Below are 23384 nucleotides of genomic sequence, written 5' to 3' on the forward strand. Positions count from 1 at the left end.
TATTAAAAAAAAAAAAAAAAAAATCCCAGTTGTGGTGGTGCATGCCTTTAATCCTAGCATCTGGGAGGCAGGGGTAGGAGGATCACCATAAATTGGAGGCCTCCCTGAGACTACATAGTGAATTCCAGGTCAGCCTGGGCTAGAGGGAGACCCTACCTCAAAAAAAAAAACAAAGAAAAAGAAATTATTTATTTGCAAGCAAAGGGGTGGAGGGAGTATGCATGCCAGGGCCTCTTGCCACAGCAAATGAACTTTAGATACCTGTGCCACTTTGTGCACCTGGCTTATGTGGGCACTGAGGAATCAAACCCAGGCCATCAGGATTTGCAAGCAAAGTGCCTTTACCTGCTGAGCCACCTCTCTGGCCCTCCCACTAGATTTTAAAAGTGAGCCTTTTCTGACACATTTTCAACCTTCTGGTTATCAGCAGAAGCAATTAGTTCTTTCCCATATAGTTCTTTTCTGACATCGAGAAGTTACCTGTGAAATCCCAAGTACAAGGTATATTCTGTCAGGGCAAGGTTCTCTGTTACAAGGTTGTAGCTCTGGGGAAACGGCTGCTCATGCACAACCGGGATCAAGCAGGTTTCTTTGTCCAAACCTCAAAGAAGAAAAGGGAATGGTAAAAAGCTTACCACAGACATCTATCTTGGTCGTTAGCCCCCCTTTCCTCTCATTCAGCTTCCAGGCTGCCACTGGTCGTATCTTCTTTAAAACAAATCTCCTCAAAGTACTTCCTTGTCTAAAAACATATTCTGGCTTCCTACTGTCTACAGGTAAATCTCTGTTGGTGAACCAAAAATTTAAAAGGATTGATATTATATATTTTCCCAAGTGATTGGCAATGGACTACTATTATTTAATTTATGCTTCTCTGTATTTTAGATTACTTGCTTTTGAGCAAGTATCACTTTTATAATTATAGGAATTATAAAACTAGAAGGAAATACATCAAAATTAAGAAGCAATTCACTGCAAATGGTAGAATCATGACTAATTTTTTCACTTTTCTGTATTTAGTTTTCTCCTGTCTGGTTCCAATGTTCCTCCTTCCCACTTCGTACAGGTTATTCCTCAGTCCTCTGGCCTAGCCACACTGGACTTCTCACTGTTCTTTAGTCAAAGCAAAACGGTCTACAGATTTATACCTCTACATGTATTCCCTTTTTATAAAGACACTTGCTTCTTTGCCTGGCAAACTCAACTTGTTGTTGAAGACGACTGCTATGAAGACCCTCTCAACTTCCTGAGTGATTATTCACTCCTCCTCTGTGCTCACACAGCTTACCCCTATGTCATACAATGACAATCTGTTAACATATCTGTCTTCTTCTGGAGTCTCTGAATAGAAAAAGGATGGCAGCTGTGCTTTATTCATTTTAATAAAAAAAAATTGAATGAATAGACACATGGCTGCCAAATCCAGACAGAAGGTCACACTAAAGCATAACATTTAAAAGACACCAGTTGTTGTTTTTCTAAAATCTAGGTCTAAAAATTTTTAATTAGCTCTTCATTCTGCCTCATCTTTTCTGAGAAAGAAACTCAAAGGGTAAGGGAGTAAATGCCTTAGACATGACACATATACACACACATATACCATTTGGAGAAGCCCAGTTCCCCCCTACCTCTCATGTGTACATTTTTAATTTTTCGTTCTTCATCATTCAACTCCTTCAGGGCACAGTAAGTGGGATTAAAGGTGAGGAGCCGAGAGGATCTGGGTTTGCAAAATGGCTGGCATAGCTTCAGGAGAGCAGCACCCAGATTCAGAAAGAAGGCATCCGAGGCATACATTTGGAAGAAGATTTCTGGCATCTGATTGGCCCAAATCTTGGTGCGGCCTGCATTTGCATGCAAACAGTTTCCAAGCCAGGACAAGATACAGTGTTTGGTTTCTGGAGAGAGCTGGAGTAAGTTCTTCAGCATCTGGTAGATCTTTTCATGGAACTGAGCCATGAACTGTTTAACCAGAAAACACAACCACAGAACATTCCAATTTCACAATCCTAATAGGTTTTTCCTCCTAAACCTTAGCAAATGGCAGTTTCTACAAGTATGCTAATCTTAGCTGGGCATGGTGGTACACACCTTTAATCCCAGCTCTTGGGAAGCAGAGGTGGGGGATTACTGTGAGTTTGAGGCCACCCTGAGAATACAGAGTGAATTCCAGGTCAGCCTGGGCTAGAGTGAGATCCTACCTCAAAAGAAAACCAAACAAACAAAAAAGCATGCTAATCTAATCTTTCCTCTTGCTCTTTGGGCCATATTCCCAGTTCTGAAAATTTTTATTTTTATTTTTTGCTGGACACTTAAGAGAAAGTTTCTGATCAGTGGCCAAAGTGTAGATAGCATTACTTAGTTTTTAAAGCAGGGGTTTGTAAACTTTTTCTACCAAGTGCTAGAGATGATATTTTTGGTTTTGTTTGTCATATAATTTCCACAGCAAGTCTTCAACTCTACCATTGTAGCATAAAATCAAGCCATAAATATTACGCAAACCAACATAGCTATGTTTAATAAATCTTTATTTACAAAAAAGGTAGCAGGCTGCTGGACAATTGTGATGCTTTAATAATGAATGAGACACTTACACTGTGCCGAATTTAGCCACTGAAAGGCCTCATGTTAGCCAGACCTCTGCTGAAATTTATGCTGCGGCCCAAACCCAAAGGGGTGTACAGAAAACATTTTTTTTTTTTTTTTTTTTCCGAGGTAGCGTCTCACTCTAGCCCAGGGTGACCTGGAATTCATTATGTAGTCTCAGGCTGGCCTTGAACTCACAGCAAAACTCCTACCTGAGCCTCCCAAGTGTTGGGTTTAAAGGCATGTATCACTATGCCTGGACCTCAGAAAAAAAATTAAGCTGGAGTTTAGTCAAAAGACTTGAGGAGAAATGGAGTGATGGCTTAGTGGTTAAGGCACTTGCCAGTAAAACCAAAGGACCCAGATTCGATTCCCAGTACCCACATAAAGCCAGATACACAAGATGGCACATGTGTCTGGAGATCCTGTGCAGTGGCTAGAGGCTCTGGCATGCCCCTATTCATCCTCTCTCTCTCAAATAAATAAACAAATAAAATATTAAAAAGATGTGCGGCACTATGGGATGAGAAAGCGCATGCTGGGAAGAGTAGGGACTGAGGGATGGGCAGTGCTAGCACATGGCACCAATGCTGCAACAACTTACTCTCACCCGCCACCTCTTTATCCCCTGTTCTTAGAGAACACTACAAAGGGGGCAGTTTCTTCTTGTCTTGTTTTGAGTCCAGGTCTCATGTAGCCCAGGTTGACATCAAACTTGTTATGTAGCTGAGGATGATCTTGAACTCCTGACCTTCCTATCTCCCTAGCGCTGGGATTACAGGTTTGTGCTAACATGTCCCTCTAAAAGATACTTTTTCAGTATTATTTATTTATTTGAGAGAGAAAGAGGGAGGAGGGGGCAGATAGAGAGAAAGAGAATGGGTGCACCAGGGTCTCTAGCAACTGCAAATGTGAACTCCAGACAAATGTGCCACCTTGTGCATTTGGCTTATGTAGGTCTTGGGGATTTGAACTGGGGTCCTCTTGCTTTACAGGTAAATGCCTTAACTGCTAAGCCACCTCTCCAGCCCAATTTTTAACATTATTACTCAAAAGTCAACCAGCCCAGTGCTTTCCTGAAGAGGGTCAAGCAGCCTTACCCACATGTGGCTCCTGCAGAATTCTAATCTAAAATCAAGGGCTACGATAACCTGGGAAACAGTTCCACCTGATGGATGTTGGCTTCTTGTACTTTGATCTCCTGAGGACTGGAACGAGATGGATTCAGGAAGTAGCCATGATTTTCTACTACACCGGGAGTCTTTAACAAGCAGGAGATATTCAGAATGATGCCCAGCAAGGTCTTCTGGTACATTTGCCCATTGTTAGGGTCCTTGGGCTGAATGTACTCAACAAAAACCTTTGGGAGAGAACAAATCCTCATTTATCTGTACAATGAGATAAAGGGGACATGGTGCCCCTGTGTCAAAGAACTAAGTCTGTACAGCAGCCAACCCATCTTCCTTAGTCCCCAGGAGTGTGTGTGTGTGCTGTGGTGGTGGGAGGACAACCTAGGCCTTCACTGTCACCTTTCACCCTGTTTGAGGCAGGGTCTACTATAGCTCTTGGCTGATCACTTCAGGCTAGCGGCCAGTAACCTTGTGAGGGTTCAGTCTCCATCTCATCTTGCTGTAGGCATGCTGGTATTATAGATGTATGCCACCATGTCTGGGTCCTGGGGAGATGAACTCAGCTTGCACAGCAATGTTTTATCAACTGAGTGATCTACCCAGCCCCTTATTTTGTTTTTTTGAGATAGTCTCATTTAGCCTAGTCTGGCTTCAAACTTGCTGTGTAGTTGAGGATGACCTTGCACTCCTGATCCTTTTGCCTCCAGCTCTCAATTGCTAATGTTATAGCACGCAGCACCGTACTATGCCTAGTAATATGATGCTCCCAGGACAGGAAGCATCAAGAATGAAATCACCCTCAATGACTATGTGCTGCTTTCAGACCTACCTTTGCCATATCCTTTTGTTTAGTGAAATAGAGAAGAATGTCCAGATATGTGTACAACAGGATCTGGCAGAGCTCTAGATCTTTTATTCGGCTCAATAAAATATCAAACACTGGAATCATGACTTCAGGAAATGTTCGAACTTCCTCATCCAATAGCAAAGCTTCAATAATCTCTTCTAAAAACTCAGTGACATCTTCAAAATCTAATCGAAAGAAAGGATGCCATGGGAATTTTTACATGTCTTTATACACTGGTTCCTTCTTCCCTCCCTCCCACCTGCCCTTCCTCTTTCTCTTTCCTCTCCCTCCTCTTCCTTCCCTTTCTCTTTTGTGCTGGGACTGAACCCAGGGATGTGTATGCTAACAAGTGCTCCACCACTGAAATCCATGCTCAGTCCCATACAATGGCTCTTTATTCTTCTGCTACCTTGATAATTCTATTGGTATTCAACTCCAAAGGTCAAGGTATAAACTGTCTTCCCTTAATTAATTAATTAATTTTTTTGGTTTTTGGAGGTAGGGTCTCACTCTAGCTCAGGCTGACTTGGAACTCACTATGTAGTCTCAGGCTGGCCTCAAACTCACAGCGATCCTCCTACCTCTGCCTCCTGAGTGCTGGGATTAAAGGTGTGTGCCACCATACCCGGCTTTTCCCTTAATTTATATCCCGAACTACAATGGCTCAGAGACTTTGTAAAGAATTAAGAGGAGGCTGGAGAGACAGCTTAGCGGTTAAGGAAATTGCTTGCAATTCAAAGGATCCCAGTTTGACTCTCCAGGACCCACGTAAGCCAGATGCACAAGGAGGTGCATGCATCTGGAGTTTATTTACAGTGGCTGGAGGCCTGGTGTGCCCATTCTCTCCCTCTCTCTTTCTCTCTGCTTCTTTGTCCCTCTCAAATAAATAAAGAAAAATATATTTAAAAAAAAGAATTAGAGGAGTTTTAAATTTAGAACTTAAACTGTTAGAAGTTCAAACATCTTGATTGTGTACTCACGGGCTCCTTGGATGGCTTCCAACATCAAATCTACCAGTTGCTCATGAATGTTTTGGTCAACATAGATCTCTGGGGTGAGGAGAACTGTTCGAGTATTGGACACAGTGAGGTTTCTGCACTGTACTGCAAAGGGTAGCAGGTTCTCTGGAACTTTGGTAATCTGCAAGCAGCATGGAGAGAAACATAGCAACACAGCAAATAGAAAACATACTGTGTCCCCAAATGGTATTGGTTTCTTATAAATTGAAGGCTCTTGACAGACTTGTTCTTTGGCTTAAAGGACTCACTTGCTAAAATTCCAGCCCTGAATGTCAAGCTTGGTTCACTTTAATATTTATACCTCACTGGAAATGACTTTATCAGATAGGGGTTTTGTTTAAGACAAAGTTTGCTGTGTAGCCCAGACTGGCCTGGAACTCACGATGTAGATGAGGCTGGTTTTGAACTTGTGGTAATGCTCCAAGTCCCTGCCTCCTGAGCACTAGGATCATAGGTGTGTATTACCACCATATTTATTTATTTATTTTGGTTTTTCTTTCTTTTTAAAAAAATATTTTATTTATTATTTATTTGACAGAGAAAGATGGGGGGGGGGGAGAGAGGAAGGGAGGGAGGGGGAGAGAGAGAGGGAAAGAATGGGCGTGCCAGGGTTTCTAGCCACTGCAAAGGAACTCCAGATGCATGTGCCCTCTTGTGCATCTGGTTAACATGGGTCCTGGGGAATAGAATCTGGGTCCTTTGGCTTTGCAGGCAAATGCCTTAAAACTAAGCCATCCCTCCAGCCTTTATTTTGATTTTTCGAGAGAGGGTCTCACTCTAGCCCAAGCTGACCTGGAATTCACTATGTACTCTCAGGGTGGTCTTGAACTCTGGGCAATCCTACCTATGTCTGCCAAGTGCTGGGATTAAATTCATGCACAACCATGCTGGCCTTCTTGCCCCCCCCCCCCCCCCACCATTGGTAGGGTCTCGCTCTAGCCCAGGCTGACCTGGAATTTACTATGTAGTCTCAGGATAGCCTTGAACTCATAGTGATCCTCCTTCCTCTGCTGTGTCTAAAGGCATGCACCCCATGCCTGGCTACCTTTTTGTTGTTTTTTTTAAAGGCAGTGGTGCCCATGACATCTAAAGAGGATTGTTGTGAGAAGAGGAAGCACTGGGGAGAAGGACAGATTCTAAGCCACAAAAAGGGGACTAAAACTTTAGAAACAATCTCATAGAACATCCAGTTCCAGATAGACCCTGAGATATATAAACTGACATAGAAGACATTGATCCAGCTCTTAGCTACATGCTGAAGTTATACTCAAGAGGACGGTAGAGAATTCAGTGGGAAATATTTCCTTACCTCCTCCTTAGCTCTTTGGAAGCAGGAGTACAGGTAACAAAAAATGTGCCTCTCCCCTGCATCTCGATCAGCAGAGAGATTTAATGTTGTAGAAGAAGTCATGTTAATCAAGTGGTTTCCTGGATCTTGAAGTAATAATCGAGCAAAGATGGCCTATTAGAAAAAAAAAATAAAAAAATACTATTACAAACAAATAAAATATTATAAAGCTAATCTTAGAACATTAAGATACCAAAAGGAGTTTTTGTTGTTGTTTTTGAGGCAAGCCCAACAGACTGGCCTATTTTTTTTTGTTTGTTTGTTTTTTTGACGATTCACTATGTAAAGTCTCAGGGTAGCCTTGAATTCCTCTTACCTCTGCATCCCAAGTGTTGTGATTAAAGGCGTGCACCACCATGCCTGGCAACTTTTTTTTTTTCTTTCCTAAATTCAAAAGAGTGAGTGACAGAGAGAGAGAAAGAGAACTGGTATGCCAGGGCCTCCAGCCACTGTAATTGAACTCCAGACACATGCGCCACCCTGTGTGCATATGACTTTGCTTATGTGGGATCTAAAGAGTTGAACATGGGTCCTTAGGCTTCGCAGGCAAGTGCTTAATCTCTGAGTCTTCTCTCCAGTCCATAAAGTAGTTTGATATGGGTTTTAATAAAATCATAGACATGATTTGGAGTGAAAGGGAAGCCAGGTATGGTGGCATATGACTTTAATTCCAGTACTCAGGAGGCAAAGGTAGGAGAATCACTATGAGTATGAGAACAGCTTGGGACTACAGAGTGAGTTTTAGGTCAGACTGGGCTAGAGTGAGACCCTATCTCAAAAAGAAAAAAAACTCAGTACCTTATTACTTTAGAAAATGGGCAGAGGAAATGGCTTAGTGGTTAGGACTTTTGCTTATGAAGCCTAAGGACCCAGGTTCAAGTCCCCAGGACCCATATAAGGTAGTTGCATAGGGTGGCGCATGCATCTGGAGTTGGTTTGCAGTGGCCAAAGGGCCCTAGAATGCCCATTCTCTATTTACCTCTTTTTCTCTCGCAAATAGATAGGAAAAAAAACTGCCAAAATACCCATCATGGATCAGGGAATTTTGCAGATGAGGGGGCAGAAAGAGAAAGAGCCAGAGTAATACAAGGTAAAGATGGGTGTTGAGGTAAGGAAGGACAAGCAAGTATCAGCACAAAACTCAGCTCTGGCGGGGTGTGGTGACACATGCCTCTAATCCCAGCACTCAGCAGGCAGAGATAGAAGGACTGCCATGAGTAGGACAGTGCCAGGTCTGCCTGTGCTAGACTGACACCATACCTTGAAAAACCAAAAATTTTAGAAAAAAAATTAGCAGGGAAGGCACTTGCCAACTTTACATATTTAAAATATCTTGGGAGGGGGCTGAAAAGATGGGTCAACACTTAAATATGCTTGCTTGCTTACAAAGCTGGGCAGCCTGGGTTCAATTCCCAAGCTGGCCATGTAAGCTGGAGACAAAAAATGACACAAACATCTGGTATTCATTTGTAGTACAGGAGACCCAGGTATACCTAATATACATGTACATATGCATGCACATTCAGATAAAGGAATTTTTTTATTTTAAATATCTTTAAGCCCAGCAATCACACAGAATAGTAGATTTCACACAGAAGTTTTGTTGCTGATTAATGTCATTCAGCAAGTAGCATTTTTGGTTTTGGGTTTGGGATTTTTCTATTTTCCTTTATTTATTTGAAAGAGAGAGAAAGAGGCAGAGAGTGAGAACAGGAGAGAGAGAGAATGGGTGTGCCAGGGCCTTCAGCCACTGTAAATGAAATCCAAACGTGTGCACCACCTTATACATCTGGTTTATGTGGGTCCTGGGAAATCAAACCTGGGTCCTTTGGCTTCATAGGAAAACACCTTAACCACTAAGCCATCTTTCCAACCCAGTTTTGGTTTTTTGAGGTAGGGTCTTGCTCTAGGCCAGGATGACCTGGAATTAGGCTCAGGCTAAACAGGAGCTCACAGCAATCCTCCTGCCTCAGCCTCCCAAGTGCTGGGATGAAAGGTGTGCACTACCATGCCCCTTGTTGTTTCTTTGGAGGTAGGGTTTCACTGTAGCCCAGGATGACCTGGAACTTACTATGTAGTCTCAGGGTAGTTTTGAACTAACGGCAATCCTCCTACCTCTGCCTCCCAAGTGCTGGAATTAAAGACGTGGGCCACTGCGCCTGGCTAAGCCATCTCTCAAGCCCAAATTTTGTTCTTTTAATGCTAATCAGATACCTGAGAAGTACAGTGCATTGCTATGGTTCAGATCCTGTATGATCTCCAACAAAGGCCCACATTAGATGCTTGGTCCTCAGGGTGGACCTGCAGGAGGGGGACCTGGCGGGGGTCTTTAGGTCATTAAAGTGGGCCCTTGGGATCCTGTCCTCCTCTTTTACTTCATTCCCTGGCTCCTGACACAAGTTATTTTGTTCCACCACATACTACCACTGGGACATGCTGCTTTGCCACTGGCCCCAAACATTATAGCCAAATTGAATTATGGGCCAGAATGTTCTAACTGGGGGTTGGGCTGGAGTTTGATTGCAGTGGTTGAGGCCTTGGTGTGCCAATTGTCTCCCTCCCTCTCTCTCTAAAATTAAAAAATGTCAATAACAAAACTAGGGGTAATATAAACAGTTTCACTTTTTTTGGAGCAGGGCCTCACTATAGCTGAGGCTGACCTGGAACTCATTCTGTAGTCCAGGCTGGCCTCACACTTAACAGCAATCTTTCTATCTCTGCCTCCCAAATGCTGGGACTAAAGGCACATGCTACCATGCCTGGATATAAAACCCTTTCTTTCTTTTTCTGTGTTATTGAGGTAGGGTCTCACTTTAGCCCAGGCTTACCTCAAATTCACAGTGATCACCCTACCACTGCCTCCTGAGTGTTGGGATTAAAGGTGTGCGCCACCAAACCTGGGCACCTTTTTTTTCTTTTTTCTTTTTGTTGAGGTAGGGTCTCATCCTAGCTCAGGCTGACCTGGAATTCACTATGTAGTCTCAGGGTGGCCTTGAACTCAAGGTGATCCTCCTACCTCTGCTTCCCAAGTGCTAGGATTAAAGGCATGCGCCACCACATCCAGCTTGCACCTTTAAAAAAATTTTTTTTTATTGACAACTTCCATAATTATCAATAATATCCCATGGTTAACTCCCTCCATCCCCCCCACTTTCCCCTTTGAAACTCCACTCTCCATCATATTCCCTCTTCCTCTCAATAAGTCTCTCTTTTATTTTGATGTCATGATCTTTTCTTCCTATTATGATGGTCTTGTGTACGTAGTGTCAGGCACTGTGAGGTCATGGATATCCAGGCCATTTTATGTCTGGAGGAGCACACTGTAAGGAGTCCTACCCTTCCTTTGGCTCTTACATTCTTTTTGCCACCTCTTCCGCAATGGACCCTGAGCCATGGAAGGTATTGCACCTTTTCTTTTAAGTGAATAAATATGGTAAGTGATGGAAAGTTGACTAACATAGTACTGTTTTACAGAGTTTTTGACATATAAAAAAAAGAATTGGGTCTTGACTACTAGAAAAGACAGGTCCATAAAAAAGTCACAGTATGATAGCCAGGTATGGTGGCACATGCCTTTAATCCCAGCACTCCAGGTCAGACAGGCTTACAGTGAAACCCTACTTTGAACCCCCCCAAAACAAACAAACAAACAAACAAACAAACAAACAAACAAACAAACCTTCCATAAGAGATCCACAGAATATCAACTAGGAGGAGGTAGTAACAACTACTATCTAGTAAGCTTATTTTTTCTCTTTTAATAATTTTCTTTCTTTTATATAGGTTTAGGTTTAGGGTTAAGGATTATGGTCAGGATTAGGGTAGTGGTTAAGGTTAGGAGTATGGGTGAGGGCTTGGGTTGCATTTTTGGGTTAGGGTTACCATTAGGGGTTGGGGTTAGGTTTAAAGGTTAGGGCTCCTATCTAGTAAGCTTTGAAGACATTTTAACTGGTTCTTAAGACAATGGGTAGGCTGGACATATGGACAGAGTAGATGAGAAGATTCCAACAAGAAACATCACAAACAGTGGAAGAGATGGAGGTGAGCAAAGTCAAAGTTGGAGAATGGATAACAGGATTCAAGTGCATGGCTAATTTTTGCCAAGGGTACATTATCAGGAATGGTACCTGTTCAACGTTGCTCATATCAAGCCAGTCTTGATCTTCCAGCTCTACTGCCATTTCTTCCAAATACACACAACGACTGGGGATGCCATTCCCACTTTTCAAGCTGGGATCACCTGGGAAAGGTGTTAACGTGACAGATTAAAGATAATGCTCTTGGCCTTATACAGACAACTCTTTCTCTTTTGATATGGGATATTGTTATGTTATGTTGCCTAGGCTGGCCCTGAAAACTCTTAGGCTCAAGTGGTCCTCCTGCCACAGCCCTATCACTAGTTGGAACTAATGGTATGAATAGCTGTGGTCAGTTCTATAAACTGAACTTGACAGCATTTCTCTTCAACTCCAAGTTTGGCTCAGTTAGAACATGTTTGTTATGAATCTCTCATGACATTCAGAAAGTTAATTCCAGATACCAGTATTAATTTTGCAGTTTAATTATAGAGAGGGTATGAAGTAGAATACTGTCTGACAGTTCTTAAGGGCACTTACTGGGCCAATTCAGAGTGCTCACTGGAGGAGAAAATGGATTAGGCTACTGTTTCTATTTCCCTTTCAAGGTAGTTGAGGCATGTAGTTAAAATGTATCAAAATGGCAATAAAAGTCAGACCTGTCTAAATACTGTTTTTAGGTAACATTGAAAGCTTTATAGAAATGTAAACCCTGGGGCCAGGTATGGTGGCTCACACCTTTAATCCCAGCACTCCGGGGGAGGTAGAGGTAGGAGAACTGCGAAGTCTGAGGCGACCCCGACACTCCATAGTGAATTCCAGGTCCCTGGGCTACAGTAGTGAAGACCCTATCTTGAAAAACAAACAAACAAACAAACCAAAAAAAAAAAAAAAGGAAAAAAAAGAAAAAGAGAAAGGAAAAGGAAAAGGAAAGTAAACCCTGTGTTGTTGCAGGGAACCTGGTGGGTGTTTTAAATTATTAGTCACAATAGGTTTCTAAGAGCCCTTAATGTAGTTCATAGCCTAAGCCAAGTAGGAAAGATAATCAATAGACTGGCTACAGGTCTGCAACTTACTGTTGTCCAGAGTAATGAGGAAGATCCTTTGGATCATGTGATTGATGTTGAGTTGCTCACATATTTCTTGCTGTGACCGGAATGAGCGGCTGATCTCAGCCACAGAGTAATCAAATTCATCCAGGCTCTCTGACACACTATTATCCGAGTCATCTGGGCTTGCTGGGAGCTCATCTGCCAGAACATACAAGCTGTTTAACATTACACCCTTCTCTCTGAGAGAGAACATAATATACTACCAAAAATGATAAATGGAAGCCAGGCCTGGTGGTACACTCCTTTAATCCCAGCACTCAGGAGGCAGAGGTAGGAGGACTGCTGTGAGTTCAAGGTCAGTCTAGAACTACAGAGTGAGTCCAGGTCAACCTGGACTAGAAAAAACAAAACAAAAATAAATATAACTAAGAGGAGGAGAATTTTGGATATCAAACACATTAATCATATTATTAGTTTTCAACTCAAGTATAGAGTTCTGAAATCCTTAGCTATACCACGTTTTATATAGCATAAGCTTTATTAGCTGGGAGTGGTGGTGCACGCCTTTAATCCCAGCACTTGGGAGACAGAGGTAGGATTACCTGAGTTTGAGGCCACCTGAGATTATAGAGTGAGTTCTAGGTCAGCCTAGACTAGAGCGAGACCCTACCTCAAAAACCCCAAAACCAAACCAAAAGAACAACAAGAAAACTTTACTTCTCTATCATAATTGTATTTGATCCTGCCAAAATTAGCAACACTACTTTTCCTACAGAATCTTAGTGGACAAGGTATTATCTAGTAATCAAAATGTCTGTAGTTATTTTACATATATGGCTTATTCTTAGAGAACACATTTGTTTTAGTTAACTCTATAGGGATATATCACATAGAATGTAACCTTGAGTTAACAGTAGGCACTACAGCCACTTACACAGCAGTGTTCCAGACTGTGTGTATATGTATGGTGTGAGCATGTATAGTGCATGCATGTGCCATGACATGCACGTGGAGATCAGGAGATGTCCTCAGCATGTTGGTCTTTGCCTTCTACCTTGTTAAGGACAGTGTCTCTCTTGGTTTTTATTTATTTACTTGAGAGAGGAATAGAAAGAGGCGCGGGGGGGGGGGGGGGGAGAGGGAGAGGGGAAGGGAGAGAGGGGGTAAATAGAATGGGCGCACCAGGGCTTCTAGCCACTGCAAATGAACTCCAGACACATGTGCCACCTTGTGCATCTGGCTTATGTGGGTACTGTGGAATTGAACCTGGGTTCTTAGACTTCACAGGCAAGCACCTTAACTGCTAAGCCACCTTTCCAGCCCTTTCTTGTTTTTTGCTGCTGTGAATATCATGCTAATTAGCCTGAATACTTCAGGATTCTCCTGACTTCACCTCTCATTGCTGTGGAATGAAGGGGTTAGTGTCTATGTCAGGATCGTGCAGCAAGAGCTTTTAAAAACTGAGCCATCTCCCCAGTCCTGTTTCAGATTTTTTTTTCCTTTGGGGCAGGGTCTCACTATAGCCCAGGCTTATATGAAACTCAATACCCCAGAGATACTCCTACTTCAGCCTCTCCAGTGCTTATAGGCATGAGCCATCATACCTGGCTTTTAATTTTTTTTAGAAAATGTGATTATTATGCCTTTCAGCTGGCTTTTAAAATTTTTTACTTATTTGTTGGCATGTGTGTATGTGGGACAGGGGGCACCAGGGTCTCTACAACTGCAAAGAAACACCAGACACATGTACTACTTTGTATTGGCTTTACTTGGGTGCTGGGGAATTGAACCCATGTTGTTGGCTTTGCAGGCAAGCACCTTAACTGCTAAGCCATCTCTCCAGCCCTAAACTTGGCATTTTAAACTGCTGAGCCACTTCCCCAGCCCTCCTTTATGATTTTAAATAATACTGCACTCAATATAATCCTTTTTATTCACTTGTATGAATATTCCTGTAGGATAACCTTGTAGATATAGAATTGCTGGCCAAAGAGTAACATATATTACCAAGTTGCCCTAAGAGACTATTCCGGGGCTGGAGAGATGGCTTAGCGGTTAAGCGCTTGCCTGTGAAGCCTAAGGACCCTGGTTCGAGGCTCGATTTCCCAGGACCCACGTTAGCCAGATGCACAAGGGGGCGCATGCATCTGGAGTTCGTTTGCAGTGGCTGGAGGCCCTGGCGCACCCATTCCCTTTCTATCTGTCTCTTTCTCTCCCTCTCTCTCTGTCACTCTCAAATAAAGAAATAAAAATGACAATAAATAAATAAATAAATAAATAAATAAATAAATAAATAGACTATTCCGATCTGCATGCCTACCCATGAGTATAAGTTGTATGTATGAATCTTACTAACTTTCACAGCTTAAAACATGATATAAGCTGAACATGGTGGCACAAGCCTTTAGTCCCAGCACTTGGGAGGCAAAGACAGGTGAGTCACTGTGAGTTCAAAGCCACCCTGAAACTAAATAGTGATTCCAGGTCAGCCTGGGCTAGAGCAAGATTCTACCCCCCAAAAAACCAAACCAAACCAAACTACAACAAAACAAAAAAATATGATGTAGAGTCAGGCAGGTAGCTCATGCCTATAACCCCAACACTAGAGAGGCTCAGGTAGGAGGACTTCTGAGAGTCTGAGGTCGGTGTGGGGTATGGGGTGGGGGGCTACAGAGTGAATTCCAGGTCAGCCTGGGCTATGGCAAAATCCTGCCTCAAAAACAATCGAATTGTTGTTTTAGTAGGCATTTATTCATTGATTAGCAAGACTGGATTTTTCATCATTTGAGTTATAAACTACTTTTCACATCTTTTGTTCTAGATTTCCTTCCCTAGTTTGTTTCTTCCTTATTTATCTGAGAGTGACCGAGAGAGAGTAAGGAAGAGAGGGAGGGAGGAGGGGGAGAGAGAGCGAGAGCGAGAGCGAGAGCGAGAGAGAGAGAGAATGGGAGTGCCAGGGCCTCCAGCCACTGCAAATGAATGTCAGATGTGTGTGCCCCCTTGTGCATCTGGCTAGTGTGGGTCCTGGGGAATCGAGACTCAAAATGGGGTCTTTAGGCTTCACAAGTAAATACTTAACCTCTAAGTCATCTCTCCAACCCCAGTCCCAGTTTGTTTCTTCTTATTGATTGAATCCTTTTAATATTTACTTTTTTGTGTGTGCCTGCATGGGTCTCTTGCCAGTGCAGTCAAATGCCTGTCTGGATTTATTTGAGTACCTGGGAAATTGAACCTACACCAACAGGCTTTGTAAATAAGTGCTCCCCCCCCCCCAATTTTTCGAGATAGGGTCTCACTCTAGCCCAGGCTGACCTGGGATTCACTATGAAGTCTCAGGGTGGCCTCGAACTCCTGGCAATCCTCCTACCTCTGCCTCCTAAGTGCTAGGATTAAAGGCGTGTGCCACCACACCTGGCTGCAAATAAGTGCTTTTAATTGCTGAACCATCTGCCCAGTCCCTCTCCGTTAAAAAAAAAATAAATAAATAAATAAAATATATATATATATATATATATATATATACACACACACACAAGGGGAGAAAGAGAGAGACAGACAGATAGAAAGACAGAGAGAGGAGAGAGAATGGGCACACCAGGACCTCTAGCCACTGCAAACTCCAGACACATGTGCCTCTTGTGTATCTATCTGGCTTACGTGGGTCCTGGGAAGTAGAACCTGGGTTCTTTAGCTTCACAGGCAAACCATCCATCCCTCCAGTCCCCCAGTTCCCTTCTAATTTTTTATTTTATTTTTTTGGTTTTTCGAGGTAGGGTCTCACGCTAGCCCAGGCTGATCTGTAACTCACTATGTAGACTCAGGGTAGTCTTGAACTCACAGTGATCCTCCTACTTTTGCCTCCCCGGTGATGGGATTAAAGGCGTGCACCATCACACCTAGCTTAATTTTATTTATTTTATTTATTTATTTATTTTGTTTTCCCAAGGTAGGGTTTCACTGTAGCTCAGGCTGACCTGGAACTCACTATGTAGTCTCAGGGTGGCCTCGAACTAATGGTGATCCTCCTAGTCTTTTAATTTTTGATAAAGCAATTCAAAAAAAGTACCTCTCAGAAGGGTGTTCATGTTGAATGCCCTTATACAAATCGTGCTATTTACTAAAAGCCACATGTGAGTAAACATCTGCTTCTTTATGCACCAAATTCTTGTGAAAGTCTAGGCAAAGTCTCAGACATAAGATGCTTCTGTGTGGTGAGTGTAGCAGAAGTGATGCTTGGTATAGGAGGCCAAAGGTTCTGGCAGAGTACTAATTGCTGGTGACAAACAGGATGGACCTTGTGTAACTCTTGTGTAAACAAACCTAGGTGATGAGGTGCCAAAATAGTAACGGAAGGGCTTATGTCTGTCTCATTCCTATGCCCGACACATCCTGTGCCTCAACCAAGCCAGCCTATCTGTTTATTACCTCTTACAAAGTCAGCCCTGCACTAACCTTTTTCCTCACCTATCACCCCACAACCCTAACCTGCCTTGTTTCTTATCCTTCCTTATTGAATCCTAATCACAAAGTGAGGCCAAAACTCAGCTACCCATCTAAACTTTTTAATTTTCCAAATAAAACAAAGTAAAGGAAAAATGTAAATAGTCTCTCCTTTTCTCTAAAGAAAACCCACCATTTAGAAAGAGGAGGGGAGCAATTTCTACTGTGGAAGACTGACTGTTCCCAGAAGTCCATTCTAATTCTGCCAGTCTGTCTCCTGACAAGGAAGAAGCTCTGCTTGATCTCAGCTTTGGTCCCAGACGGCCTGAGAGGAGCAGGATGTCTCCTGTGATGGCGTCTCTATGATGCCGAGAGCAGCTCTCTTCTACAGCTCCTCTAACTCTCACCTTTGCTTTCTCTGACTGCATGCAGCTTTTCCCCATTTACACTTACCACCTTGGATTCCGTGTTTAAAAGATGGCTTATTTAAAAAGCTGTTACTAGACTTTTTTTTTTTTTTTTTAAATAAAACAGCTTGACAGCTTTGGGATCATAACTGACATCTGTTCTTATGGAACCACCTGTTATCTGGTTTCTTTTTATCCAAGGGGGAAGGGCAGCATGGGGGAAGGCCCCCAAACAAAACCAACCACAAAACCCAGCAACAAATCAACTTCTGTCCTAAATAAGTGTACACACACACACACACACACACACACACACACACATTTCTACCCCAAACTTAAATTTCAGTTGCAATTAAGTTTCTAAAGAATCCTTCATTTGGGAAGACCTGATTCTAGGCCATGTCATCTGCTACTATTGGCTCCTCTACTTACCAGATTGCTGCTTCAGCTGCTCTTTCTGGATTGCTGCAAACTGCTTGGCATCGGCCAGGGAGCCAAAAAGAGCAGCAAAGGGGTTACTTGAGATGTTGTTGTTGTTCTCCTGGTCTGTCATTTCACTTTAAGGTATCCTCCATTCAGCTCTGGGGGGAGGGGCTATGCAAGGGACAAGTGTTACATTCAGAAGGGCAGGCAGCATACAGCTGTAATACACCCGCTCTTATTTCTTGTCTCATTTCTTAAATACAACACATTTGAAAATGCTTACTAATTCTGGTTCCAAACCTCAAGACATTTTTGGCAAGATGGTTACAAACCTACCAACTGGACACAGACAGATTTGGGACTAGCTAAACCAAAAAGCCTTAAAAATGATCAGCTGGGTTGCATTTATTTGCTGACAGGTTCCTATTTGCTATAGCTTCAAGAAAGCAGGCTAAGTAGAAAGAATTATTGCAATCAGAGAATTTATTAACTGTAGCCACAATGTAGCACTCAACAGCCATGGAGCCCTGCCTGTCTCCGAGCTGACTAGTTCTCATTCACATGAGGAGAACAAAGTAGAACCTCCTAAGACTGGCCAGATTTAGGGTTGAAGCTGGGAATTCCTTAGGAACACAGAAACTTGGTTTTAAAATATTTTATTATTTATTTGCTAGGGGAGAGAAAGAATGAGAATTAATGGGTGTGGCAGGGTCTCTGCCACTCCAAATGAACTCCAGAAGCATGGGCCACTTTGTGCATCTGGTTTTACAAGGGGTACTTGGGAACTGAATCTAGACCAGCAGACTTTGCAAGCAAGCATCTTTAATCATTGAGCCTAGTCCCCTCCATTTATTTATTTAGTTTCTTAAGACAGGGTCTTCTATAGCCCAGGCTGTCATATGTAGCTGAGGATGACCTTAAACTCCTGATTCTCCTGACACCAACTTCCAAAGACTAGGATTATAGGTGCATACCACTACATGAATTGAAACTCACACTTGGAATTGTAAATCAAGATCTGAATCAGGTCAGTTGATTCTGTGTTGTTATTTCTATTTAAAAGCCTAAAACTACTGACATTTTTTCAATTTAAATCTAGTGTTTGCTTCCCCATTCCCCTCCTTTTTGAAATAAAGTAGTTATACAACCAAGGCGAACTGTGGAACACAAAACAGATAAACATCTCAGATATGTTGCTCAGATGAGTTGCTGATTAAGCCTGCATTTGTACTGATTACATTTCCTCATCCAAGGCCAAGCGGCAAACAAGAATGAATAAGTAGAATTCCATGGAAGGCTTTCTTCTTTTCTGAATTTTTTTTTTTTTTAATGTAGGGTTCCACTCTAGATCAGGCTGACCTAGAATTCGCTATGTAGTCTCAGGGTGGCCTCAAACTCATGGCAAACCTCCTACCTTTGCCTCCCAAGTGCTGGGATTAAAGGCGTGCGCCACCATGTCCAGTTTGCATGTTTCACTCTGTGCATCTGTCATTATGTGGGAAATCAAGCCCAGGCCATTAGGCTTGCAAGCAAGCACCTTTAATCACTGAACCATCTAGACTAAGGTACCCCCAATTCTGGAAGAACACAGGAAGTATAGTTAGTTTTTGTTATTTTCTGTTTCCAAATCACCATCTTTTTTTCCAACATGGCACCCTCAATTTTTTTTCTGAGTATTAATTCATGTGTTCAGAAGGGGTTCACTTCATCCCTTAGCTCTAAGAAAGGGCACACAGGATATAGGTCAAGGTGACTGATCCAAGAGTGGGCACAAGACTAAAGACTTATTGAAGACAGTGAACATTAACTTTGAGTAGTAGGATAAATCTATAGAGAAGGGAACTTTGGAAAGATATAAATCTAGAGTGGTCACTTTGTAACATCTAAAACAAAACAAAACAAAACCCTAAAGCCAAGCGATCATACCCGCAAACAGAGCTGAAAGATAAAAAAATTATTCAAACGTTATTTTTTTTGGAGGCAGGGTCGCACTCTAGCCCAGGCTGACCTGGAATTCACTATGTATTCTCAGGGTGGCCTCGAATTTATGACGATCCTTCTACCTCTGCCTCCCAAGTGCTGGGATTAAAGGCGTGTACCACCATGCCTGGCTTTATTCAGACTTTTAAATCAATGAATCCCATAAACTGAATAATCCAGTATGTGTGTGGAATGTATGCTGTGTGCACATATGTGGAGGCCAGAGGTTGACACTGGGTGTCTTTCTCAATCACTCTTCACCTTATTCTTTGAGACAGGGTTTCTTGGTATATCCAGAGCTCACTGATTTGGTTAGTGTAGTAACCAGCAAGCCACAGGGATTTCTGTCTTTGCCTCCTCAGTGTAGGGATTACAGGCATACACAGCCATGCCCATAGAAGGATTACTCTGAATTCAAGGCCAACCTGAGAATACACGGTGAATTCCAAGTCAGCATGAGCTAGAGTGAGACCCTACCTCAAAAAACAAAACAGAATAAACGAACAAAAAAAAAAAAAAACTTAAAAAATACACTGAAGAGTACAGATAATTATTACACAAGAGATGCATCACCTGCACCACATATGCAGAAAGGAAGCTGAAGCCAGAAATGTAGGACATACATTAAGAGACAGAGGATTTATCACCCAAAATAACGTTTTTTCCTTCTTAATACGATGCTTTTCTATTACATAAACAGTCTTGCTTTCTGTATTTTATTTCTCTCTCTTGTTTTCAAGGTAGGGTGTCACTGTAGCCCAGGCTGACCTGGAACTCATTTTGTAGTCCCAGGCTGCTCCTGAACTCATGGAGATCCTCCTACCTCTGCTTCCCAAGTGCTGGGATCAAAGGTGTGTGCCACCATGCCAGGCTTCTGTCTATTTTTACTGGGATTTTTTTGAAGTAGGATCTCACTCTAGCCCAAGCTGATCTGGAATTCACTCTGTGTTCTCAGGGTGGCCTAGAACTCAGCGATCCTCCAACCTCTGCCTCCAGAGCGCTGGGATTAAAGGCTGCACCACCATGCCTGGTTTTATTATTTATTTAGTTGAGAGAGAGGGAGGGAGAGAGAGCGAGCACGCGCGTGCACGCGAGAGCGCATGCATGCCAGGGCCTTTAGTGCTGTAAGTGAACTCCAGACCCATGCACAACCTTGTACATCTCCTGGGGAATCAAATCTGGATCCTTACATAAAGCCAGATGCACAAGTGTCACATGCATCTGGAATTTGTTTGCAGTGGCTGCAGGCTCTGGCATACTCATTCTCTCTGTCAATCTCTTTGTCTTTTTATGCTTGCTAATAAATAAAAATATTTAAAAGAAAAAAACATCTGGGTCCTCTGGCTTCGCAGGCAAATGCCTTAACCACTAAGTCATCTCTCCTGCCCCTACTGGGGTTTGAAAAAAAATTAAGACAATTTATTTATTTATATTTAGTTATTTGAGAGAAAGAGACAGAGAGAGCACAAGCACCAGGGCCTCCAGCCACTGCAAGTGAACTCCAGATGCATGTGCCCCCTTGTGCATCTGGCTTACATGGGTTCTGGGGAATCGAACCAAGGTCCTTTGGTTTTTCAGGCAAGTGCCTTAACTGCTAAGCCAACTCTCCAGCCCCTTACTGGGACTTTTGAAAATATTTAAAAAATACATTTGCTGGGGTTGGGGGGGAGGAGAATGACAATGGGCACACTGTTTGCTCCTGCAAATGTACTCCAGATGCATATGCCACTTTATGCATCTGGCTTTTATGTGGGTAGTGGAGAAATGAACCTGGGCTGACAGGCTTTGCAAATACCTTTAACTGCTGAGTTATCTCCCCAGCCCTTTATTGGGATTTTTTTTTTAAACTTTCTACATTTTCCTCTTAGCAAATCTTTGCTAGACTCTAAACTCTTTTTTATCTGCATATTTATTTGCAAGCAGAGATAAAGAGATAGAAATAGACAGAATGAATGCACCTGGGCTTCCAAATGCCACAAACGAACTCCAGATGCATGTGCCACTGTGTATCTGGCTTTATGTGGGCACTGGGGAATTGAACTTGGGTCACTGGGTTTTGCAGGCAAATGCCTTAGCCTAGCCACTGAGCCACCTCTCCAGCCCTAGACTCTAAACTCTTATCTGATTATTCTTTCTTCTGAATCTGGCATTACACTTCACAGTCACAAAAGGTAGGTGAGTATTGAATAGCTCAATCTTCCATGTAGTTTATTTCTAGGCTCTTTGAAATCAATATTACTCATAATCTACTTCAAGGGAGGGACTTTTACTACTTGTCCTGAAATGCTGTAGAAAATCAAGCTACCAGGCCAGACTCCGTGGCTCTTTGGTACCTAAACATGTATGAGGTAAGAGAACGGAAATAAATATATGTCATCTCAAATGTTAAAAATAAAAAGCCGGGCCTGGTGTGGTGGTGCACAGCTTTAATCCCAGCACTTGGAAGGCAGAGGTAGGAGGATCGCCATGAGTTGAAGGCCACCCTGAGACTCCATAGTGAATTCCAGGTCAGCCTAGGCTAGAGCAAGATCCTACCTCAAAAAAAACCAACAAAACCAAACCAAAAAAAACACCATGTAATAATAATAATAATAATAATGATGATGATGATGATGATGATGGAGGCTTTTCCTAACCCATAAGTCCCATCCTTTTCATATTCACTTAACATTTTTATAGGAAAAAGGCTGAATTGTGTAACCACATACAGAAAAAAAGGACTGGTCATTTGATGAGAACCTTTGGGGAAATTCTAGCTTATATTTATTTAATAAATTTAAGCATGTAAATCACAATACCTAGAAAGAAAGAAAATGGAACCTTTGCATTTTGTTTAATACTTAATAATGTCTGGTTTTAAATACTGTATTTTTCAGTTAGATGTGGTGGTGCACACCTGTAATCCCAGCACTCAGGAGGTGGAGTCAAAAGGATCTTGACTTTGAGGTCAGCTTGGCTACAGTGAGGCCCTATCTCAGAAACAAACATCAACACCAAAAATAAATAAATAAGCCAGGTGTGGTGGTGCATGCCTTTAATCCCAGCACTTGGGAGGCAGAGGTAAGAGGACCGCAGTGAGTTTGAGGCCACCCTGAGTTATAGTTAATTCCAGGTCAGCCTGAGCTAGAATGAAAAACCAAGCTTACTTTCAGCTGCTATTAGAGAAGGAACAGCATGTCGTTTGGGATGGTACAATCACCAATCCTCAAAGCCTTTGGATTTGATTCTTTTAATTTCAGTCTGTATATCCACTGCACAAGCCTACCTCTTTAAAAGCTGTCTACCATTAGTCCTACAAAATTCTCTCACCTTCCTCTGATTCAAACTTTTATTTATCAAGAGTATTGCTAATCTTTACAGGGCCACTGCCAGCTCTTGTGAGCACACGACTTTTCCTTTTCCAAGGTCTCACTCTAGCCCAGGCTGAACCAGCACTCACTCTAAAATCCTACGCTAGCCTCGAATTCATGGCAATCCTCCTACCTCTGCCTCCCGAGTGCTGAGATTAAAGGTGTGTGCCACACAAATGTTTTAAAGGGAAGATGAGGTCAGGGAAGATGTCTCAGTGATTAAAGACACTTGCTTGCAAAGCCTGATGGCGAAGGTTCAATCTACAAGCCACACATATAAATAAACTGGACCCACTGTCTGCCATTTATTTTCATTGGCAAGAGGCCTTGGGGTGTGTACATGTGTACACACTTAAGAGTAAATAAATGATTTTTTTTGTATGGGTTTTTCAAGGTAGGGTCTCACTCTAGCCTAGGCTGACCTGGAATTCACTATGTAGTCTCAGAGTAGCCTTGAACTCAGGGCAATCCTCCTATGTCTGCCTCCCGAGTGCCGGGATTAAAAGAGTGTGCCACCATGCCCGGTAATAAAATGCATTTTAAAGCCAAACCTGATGATGTCCATAAGCAGAAATCCCCAAAACAGTATAAAATTGGGGTTTTCGAAATCAAGCTCTATAGGCTTTAGTGTAGCTCAGTGCTGGAACACTTACTGGACAAGCATCTGGCCCTGTATTCCAATTCCAACATCCTCCTCCACATCAAGCTCTATGAAATCATACTGTG

At 42.5% G+C, this 23384-nt stretch overlaps 1 protein-coding gene across 1 annotated transcript in view; it reads right to left on the reverse strand.

Moving 5' to 3' along the window:
- The window catches only part of Ube4a (ubiquitination factor E4A), a 56594-nt gene that overhangs the window by 32301 nt on the left and 909 nt on the right, over nt 1-23384 (reverse strand). Inside the window, exons 2-10 of the mRNA XM_004667402.2 lie at nt 17338-17499; nt 12083-12256; nt 11058-11170; nt 6892-7044; nt 5544-5703; nt 4546-4748; nt 3755-3946; nt 1629-1962; nt 481-601 (exon numbers count right to left, since the gene is read on the reverse strand). Of these exons, the coding sequence (XP_004667459.1) occupies nt 481-601; nt 1629-1962; nt 3755-3946; nt 4546-4748; nt 5544-5703; nt 6892-7044; nt 11058-11170; nt 12083-12256; nt 17338-17458 (1571 nt within the window). The 5' untranslated portion in view covers nt 17459-17499. The remainder of the gene's footprint in view (nt 1-480; nt 602-1628; nt 1963-3754; nt 3947-4545; nt 4749-5543; nt 5704-6891; nt 7045-11057; nt 11171-12082; nt 12257-17337; nt 17500-23384) is intronic.

This window comes from Jaculus jaculus, chromosome 3 (assembly GCF_020740685.1).
Source record: "Jaculus jaculus isolate mJacJac1 chromosome 3, mJacJac1.mat.Y.cur, whole genome shotgun sequence".
NCBI classification, from domain to species: domain Eukaryota; kingdom Metazoa; phylum Chordata; class Mammalia; order Rodentia; family Dipodidae; genus Jaculus; species Jaculus jaculus.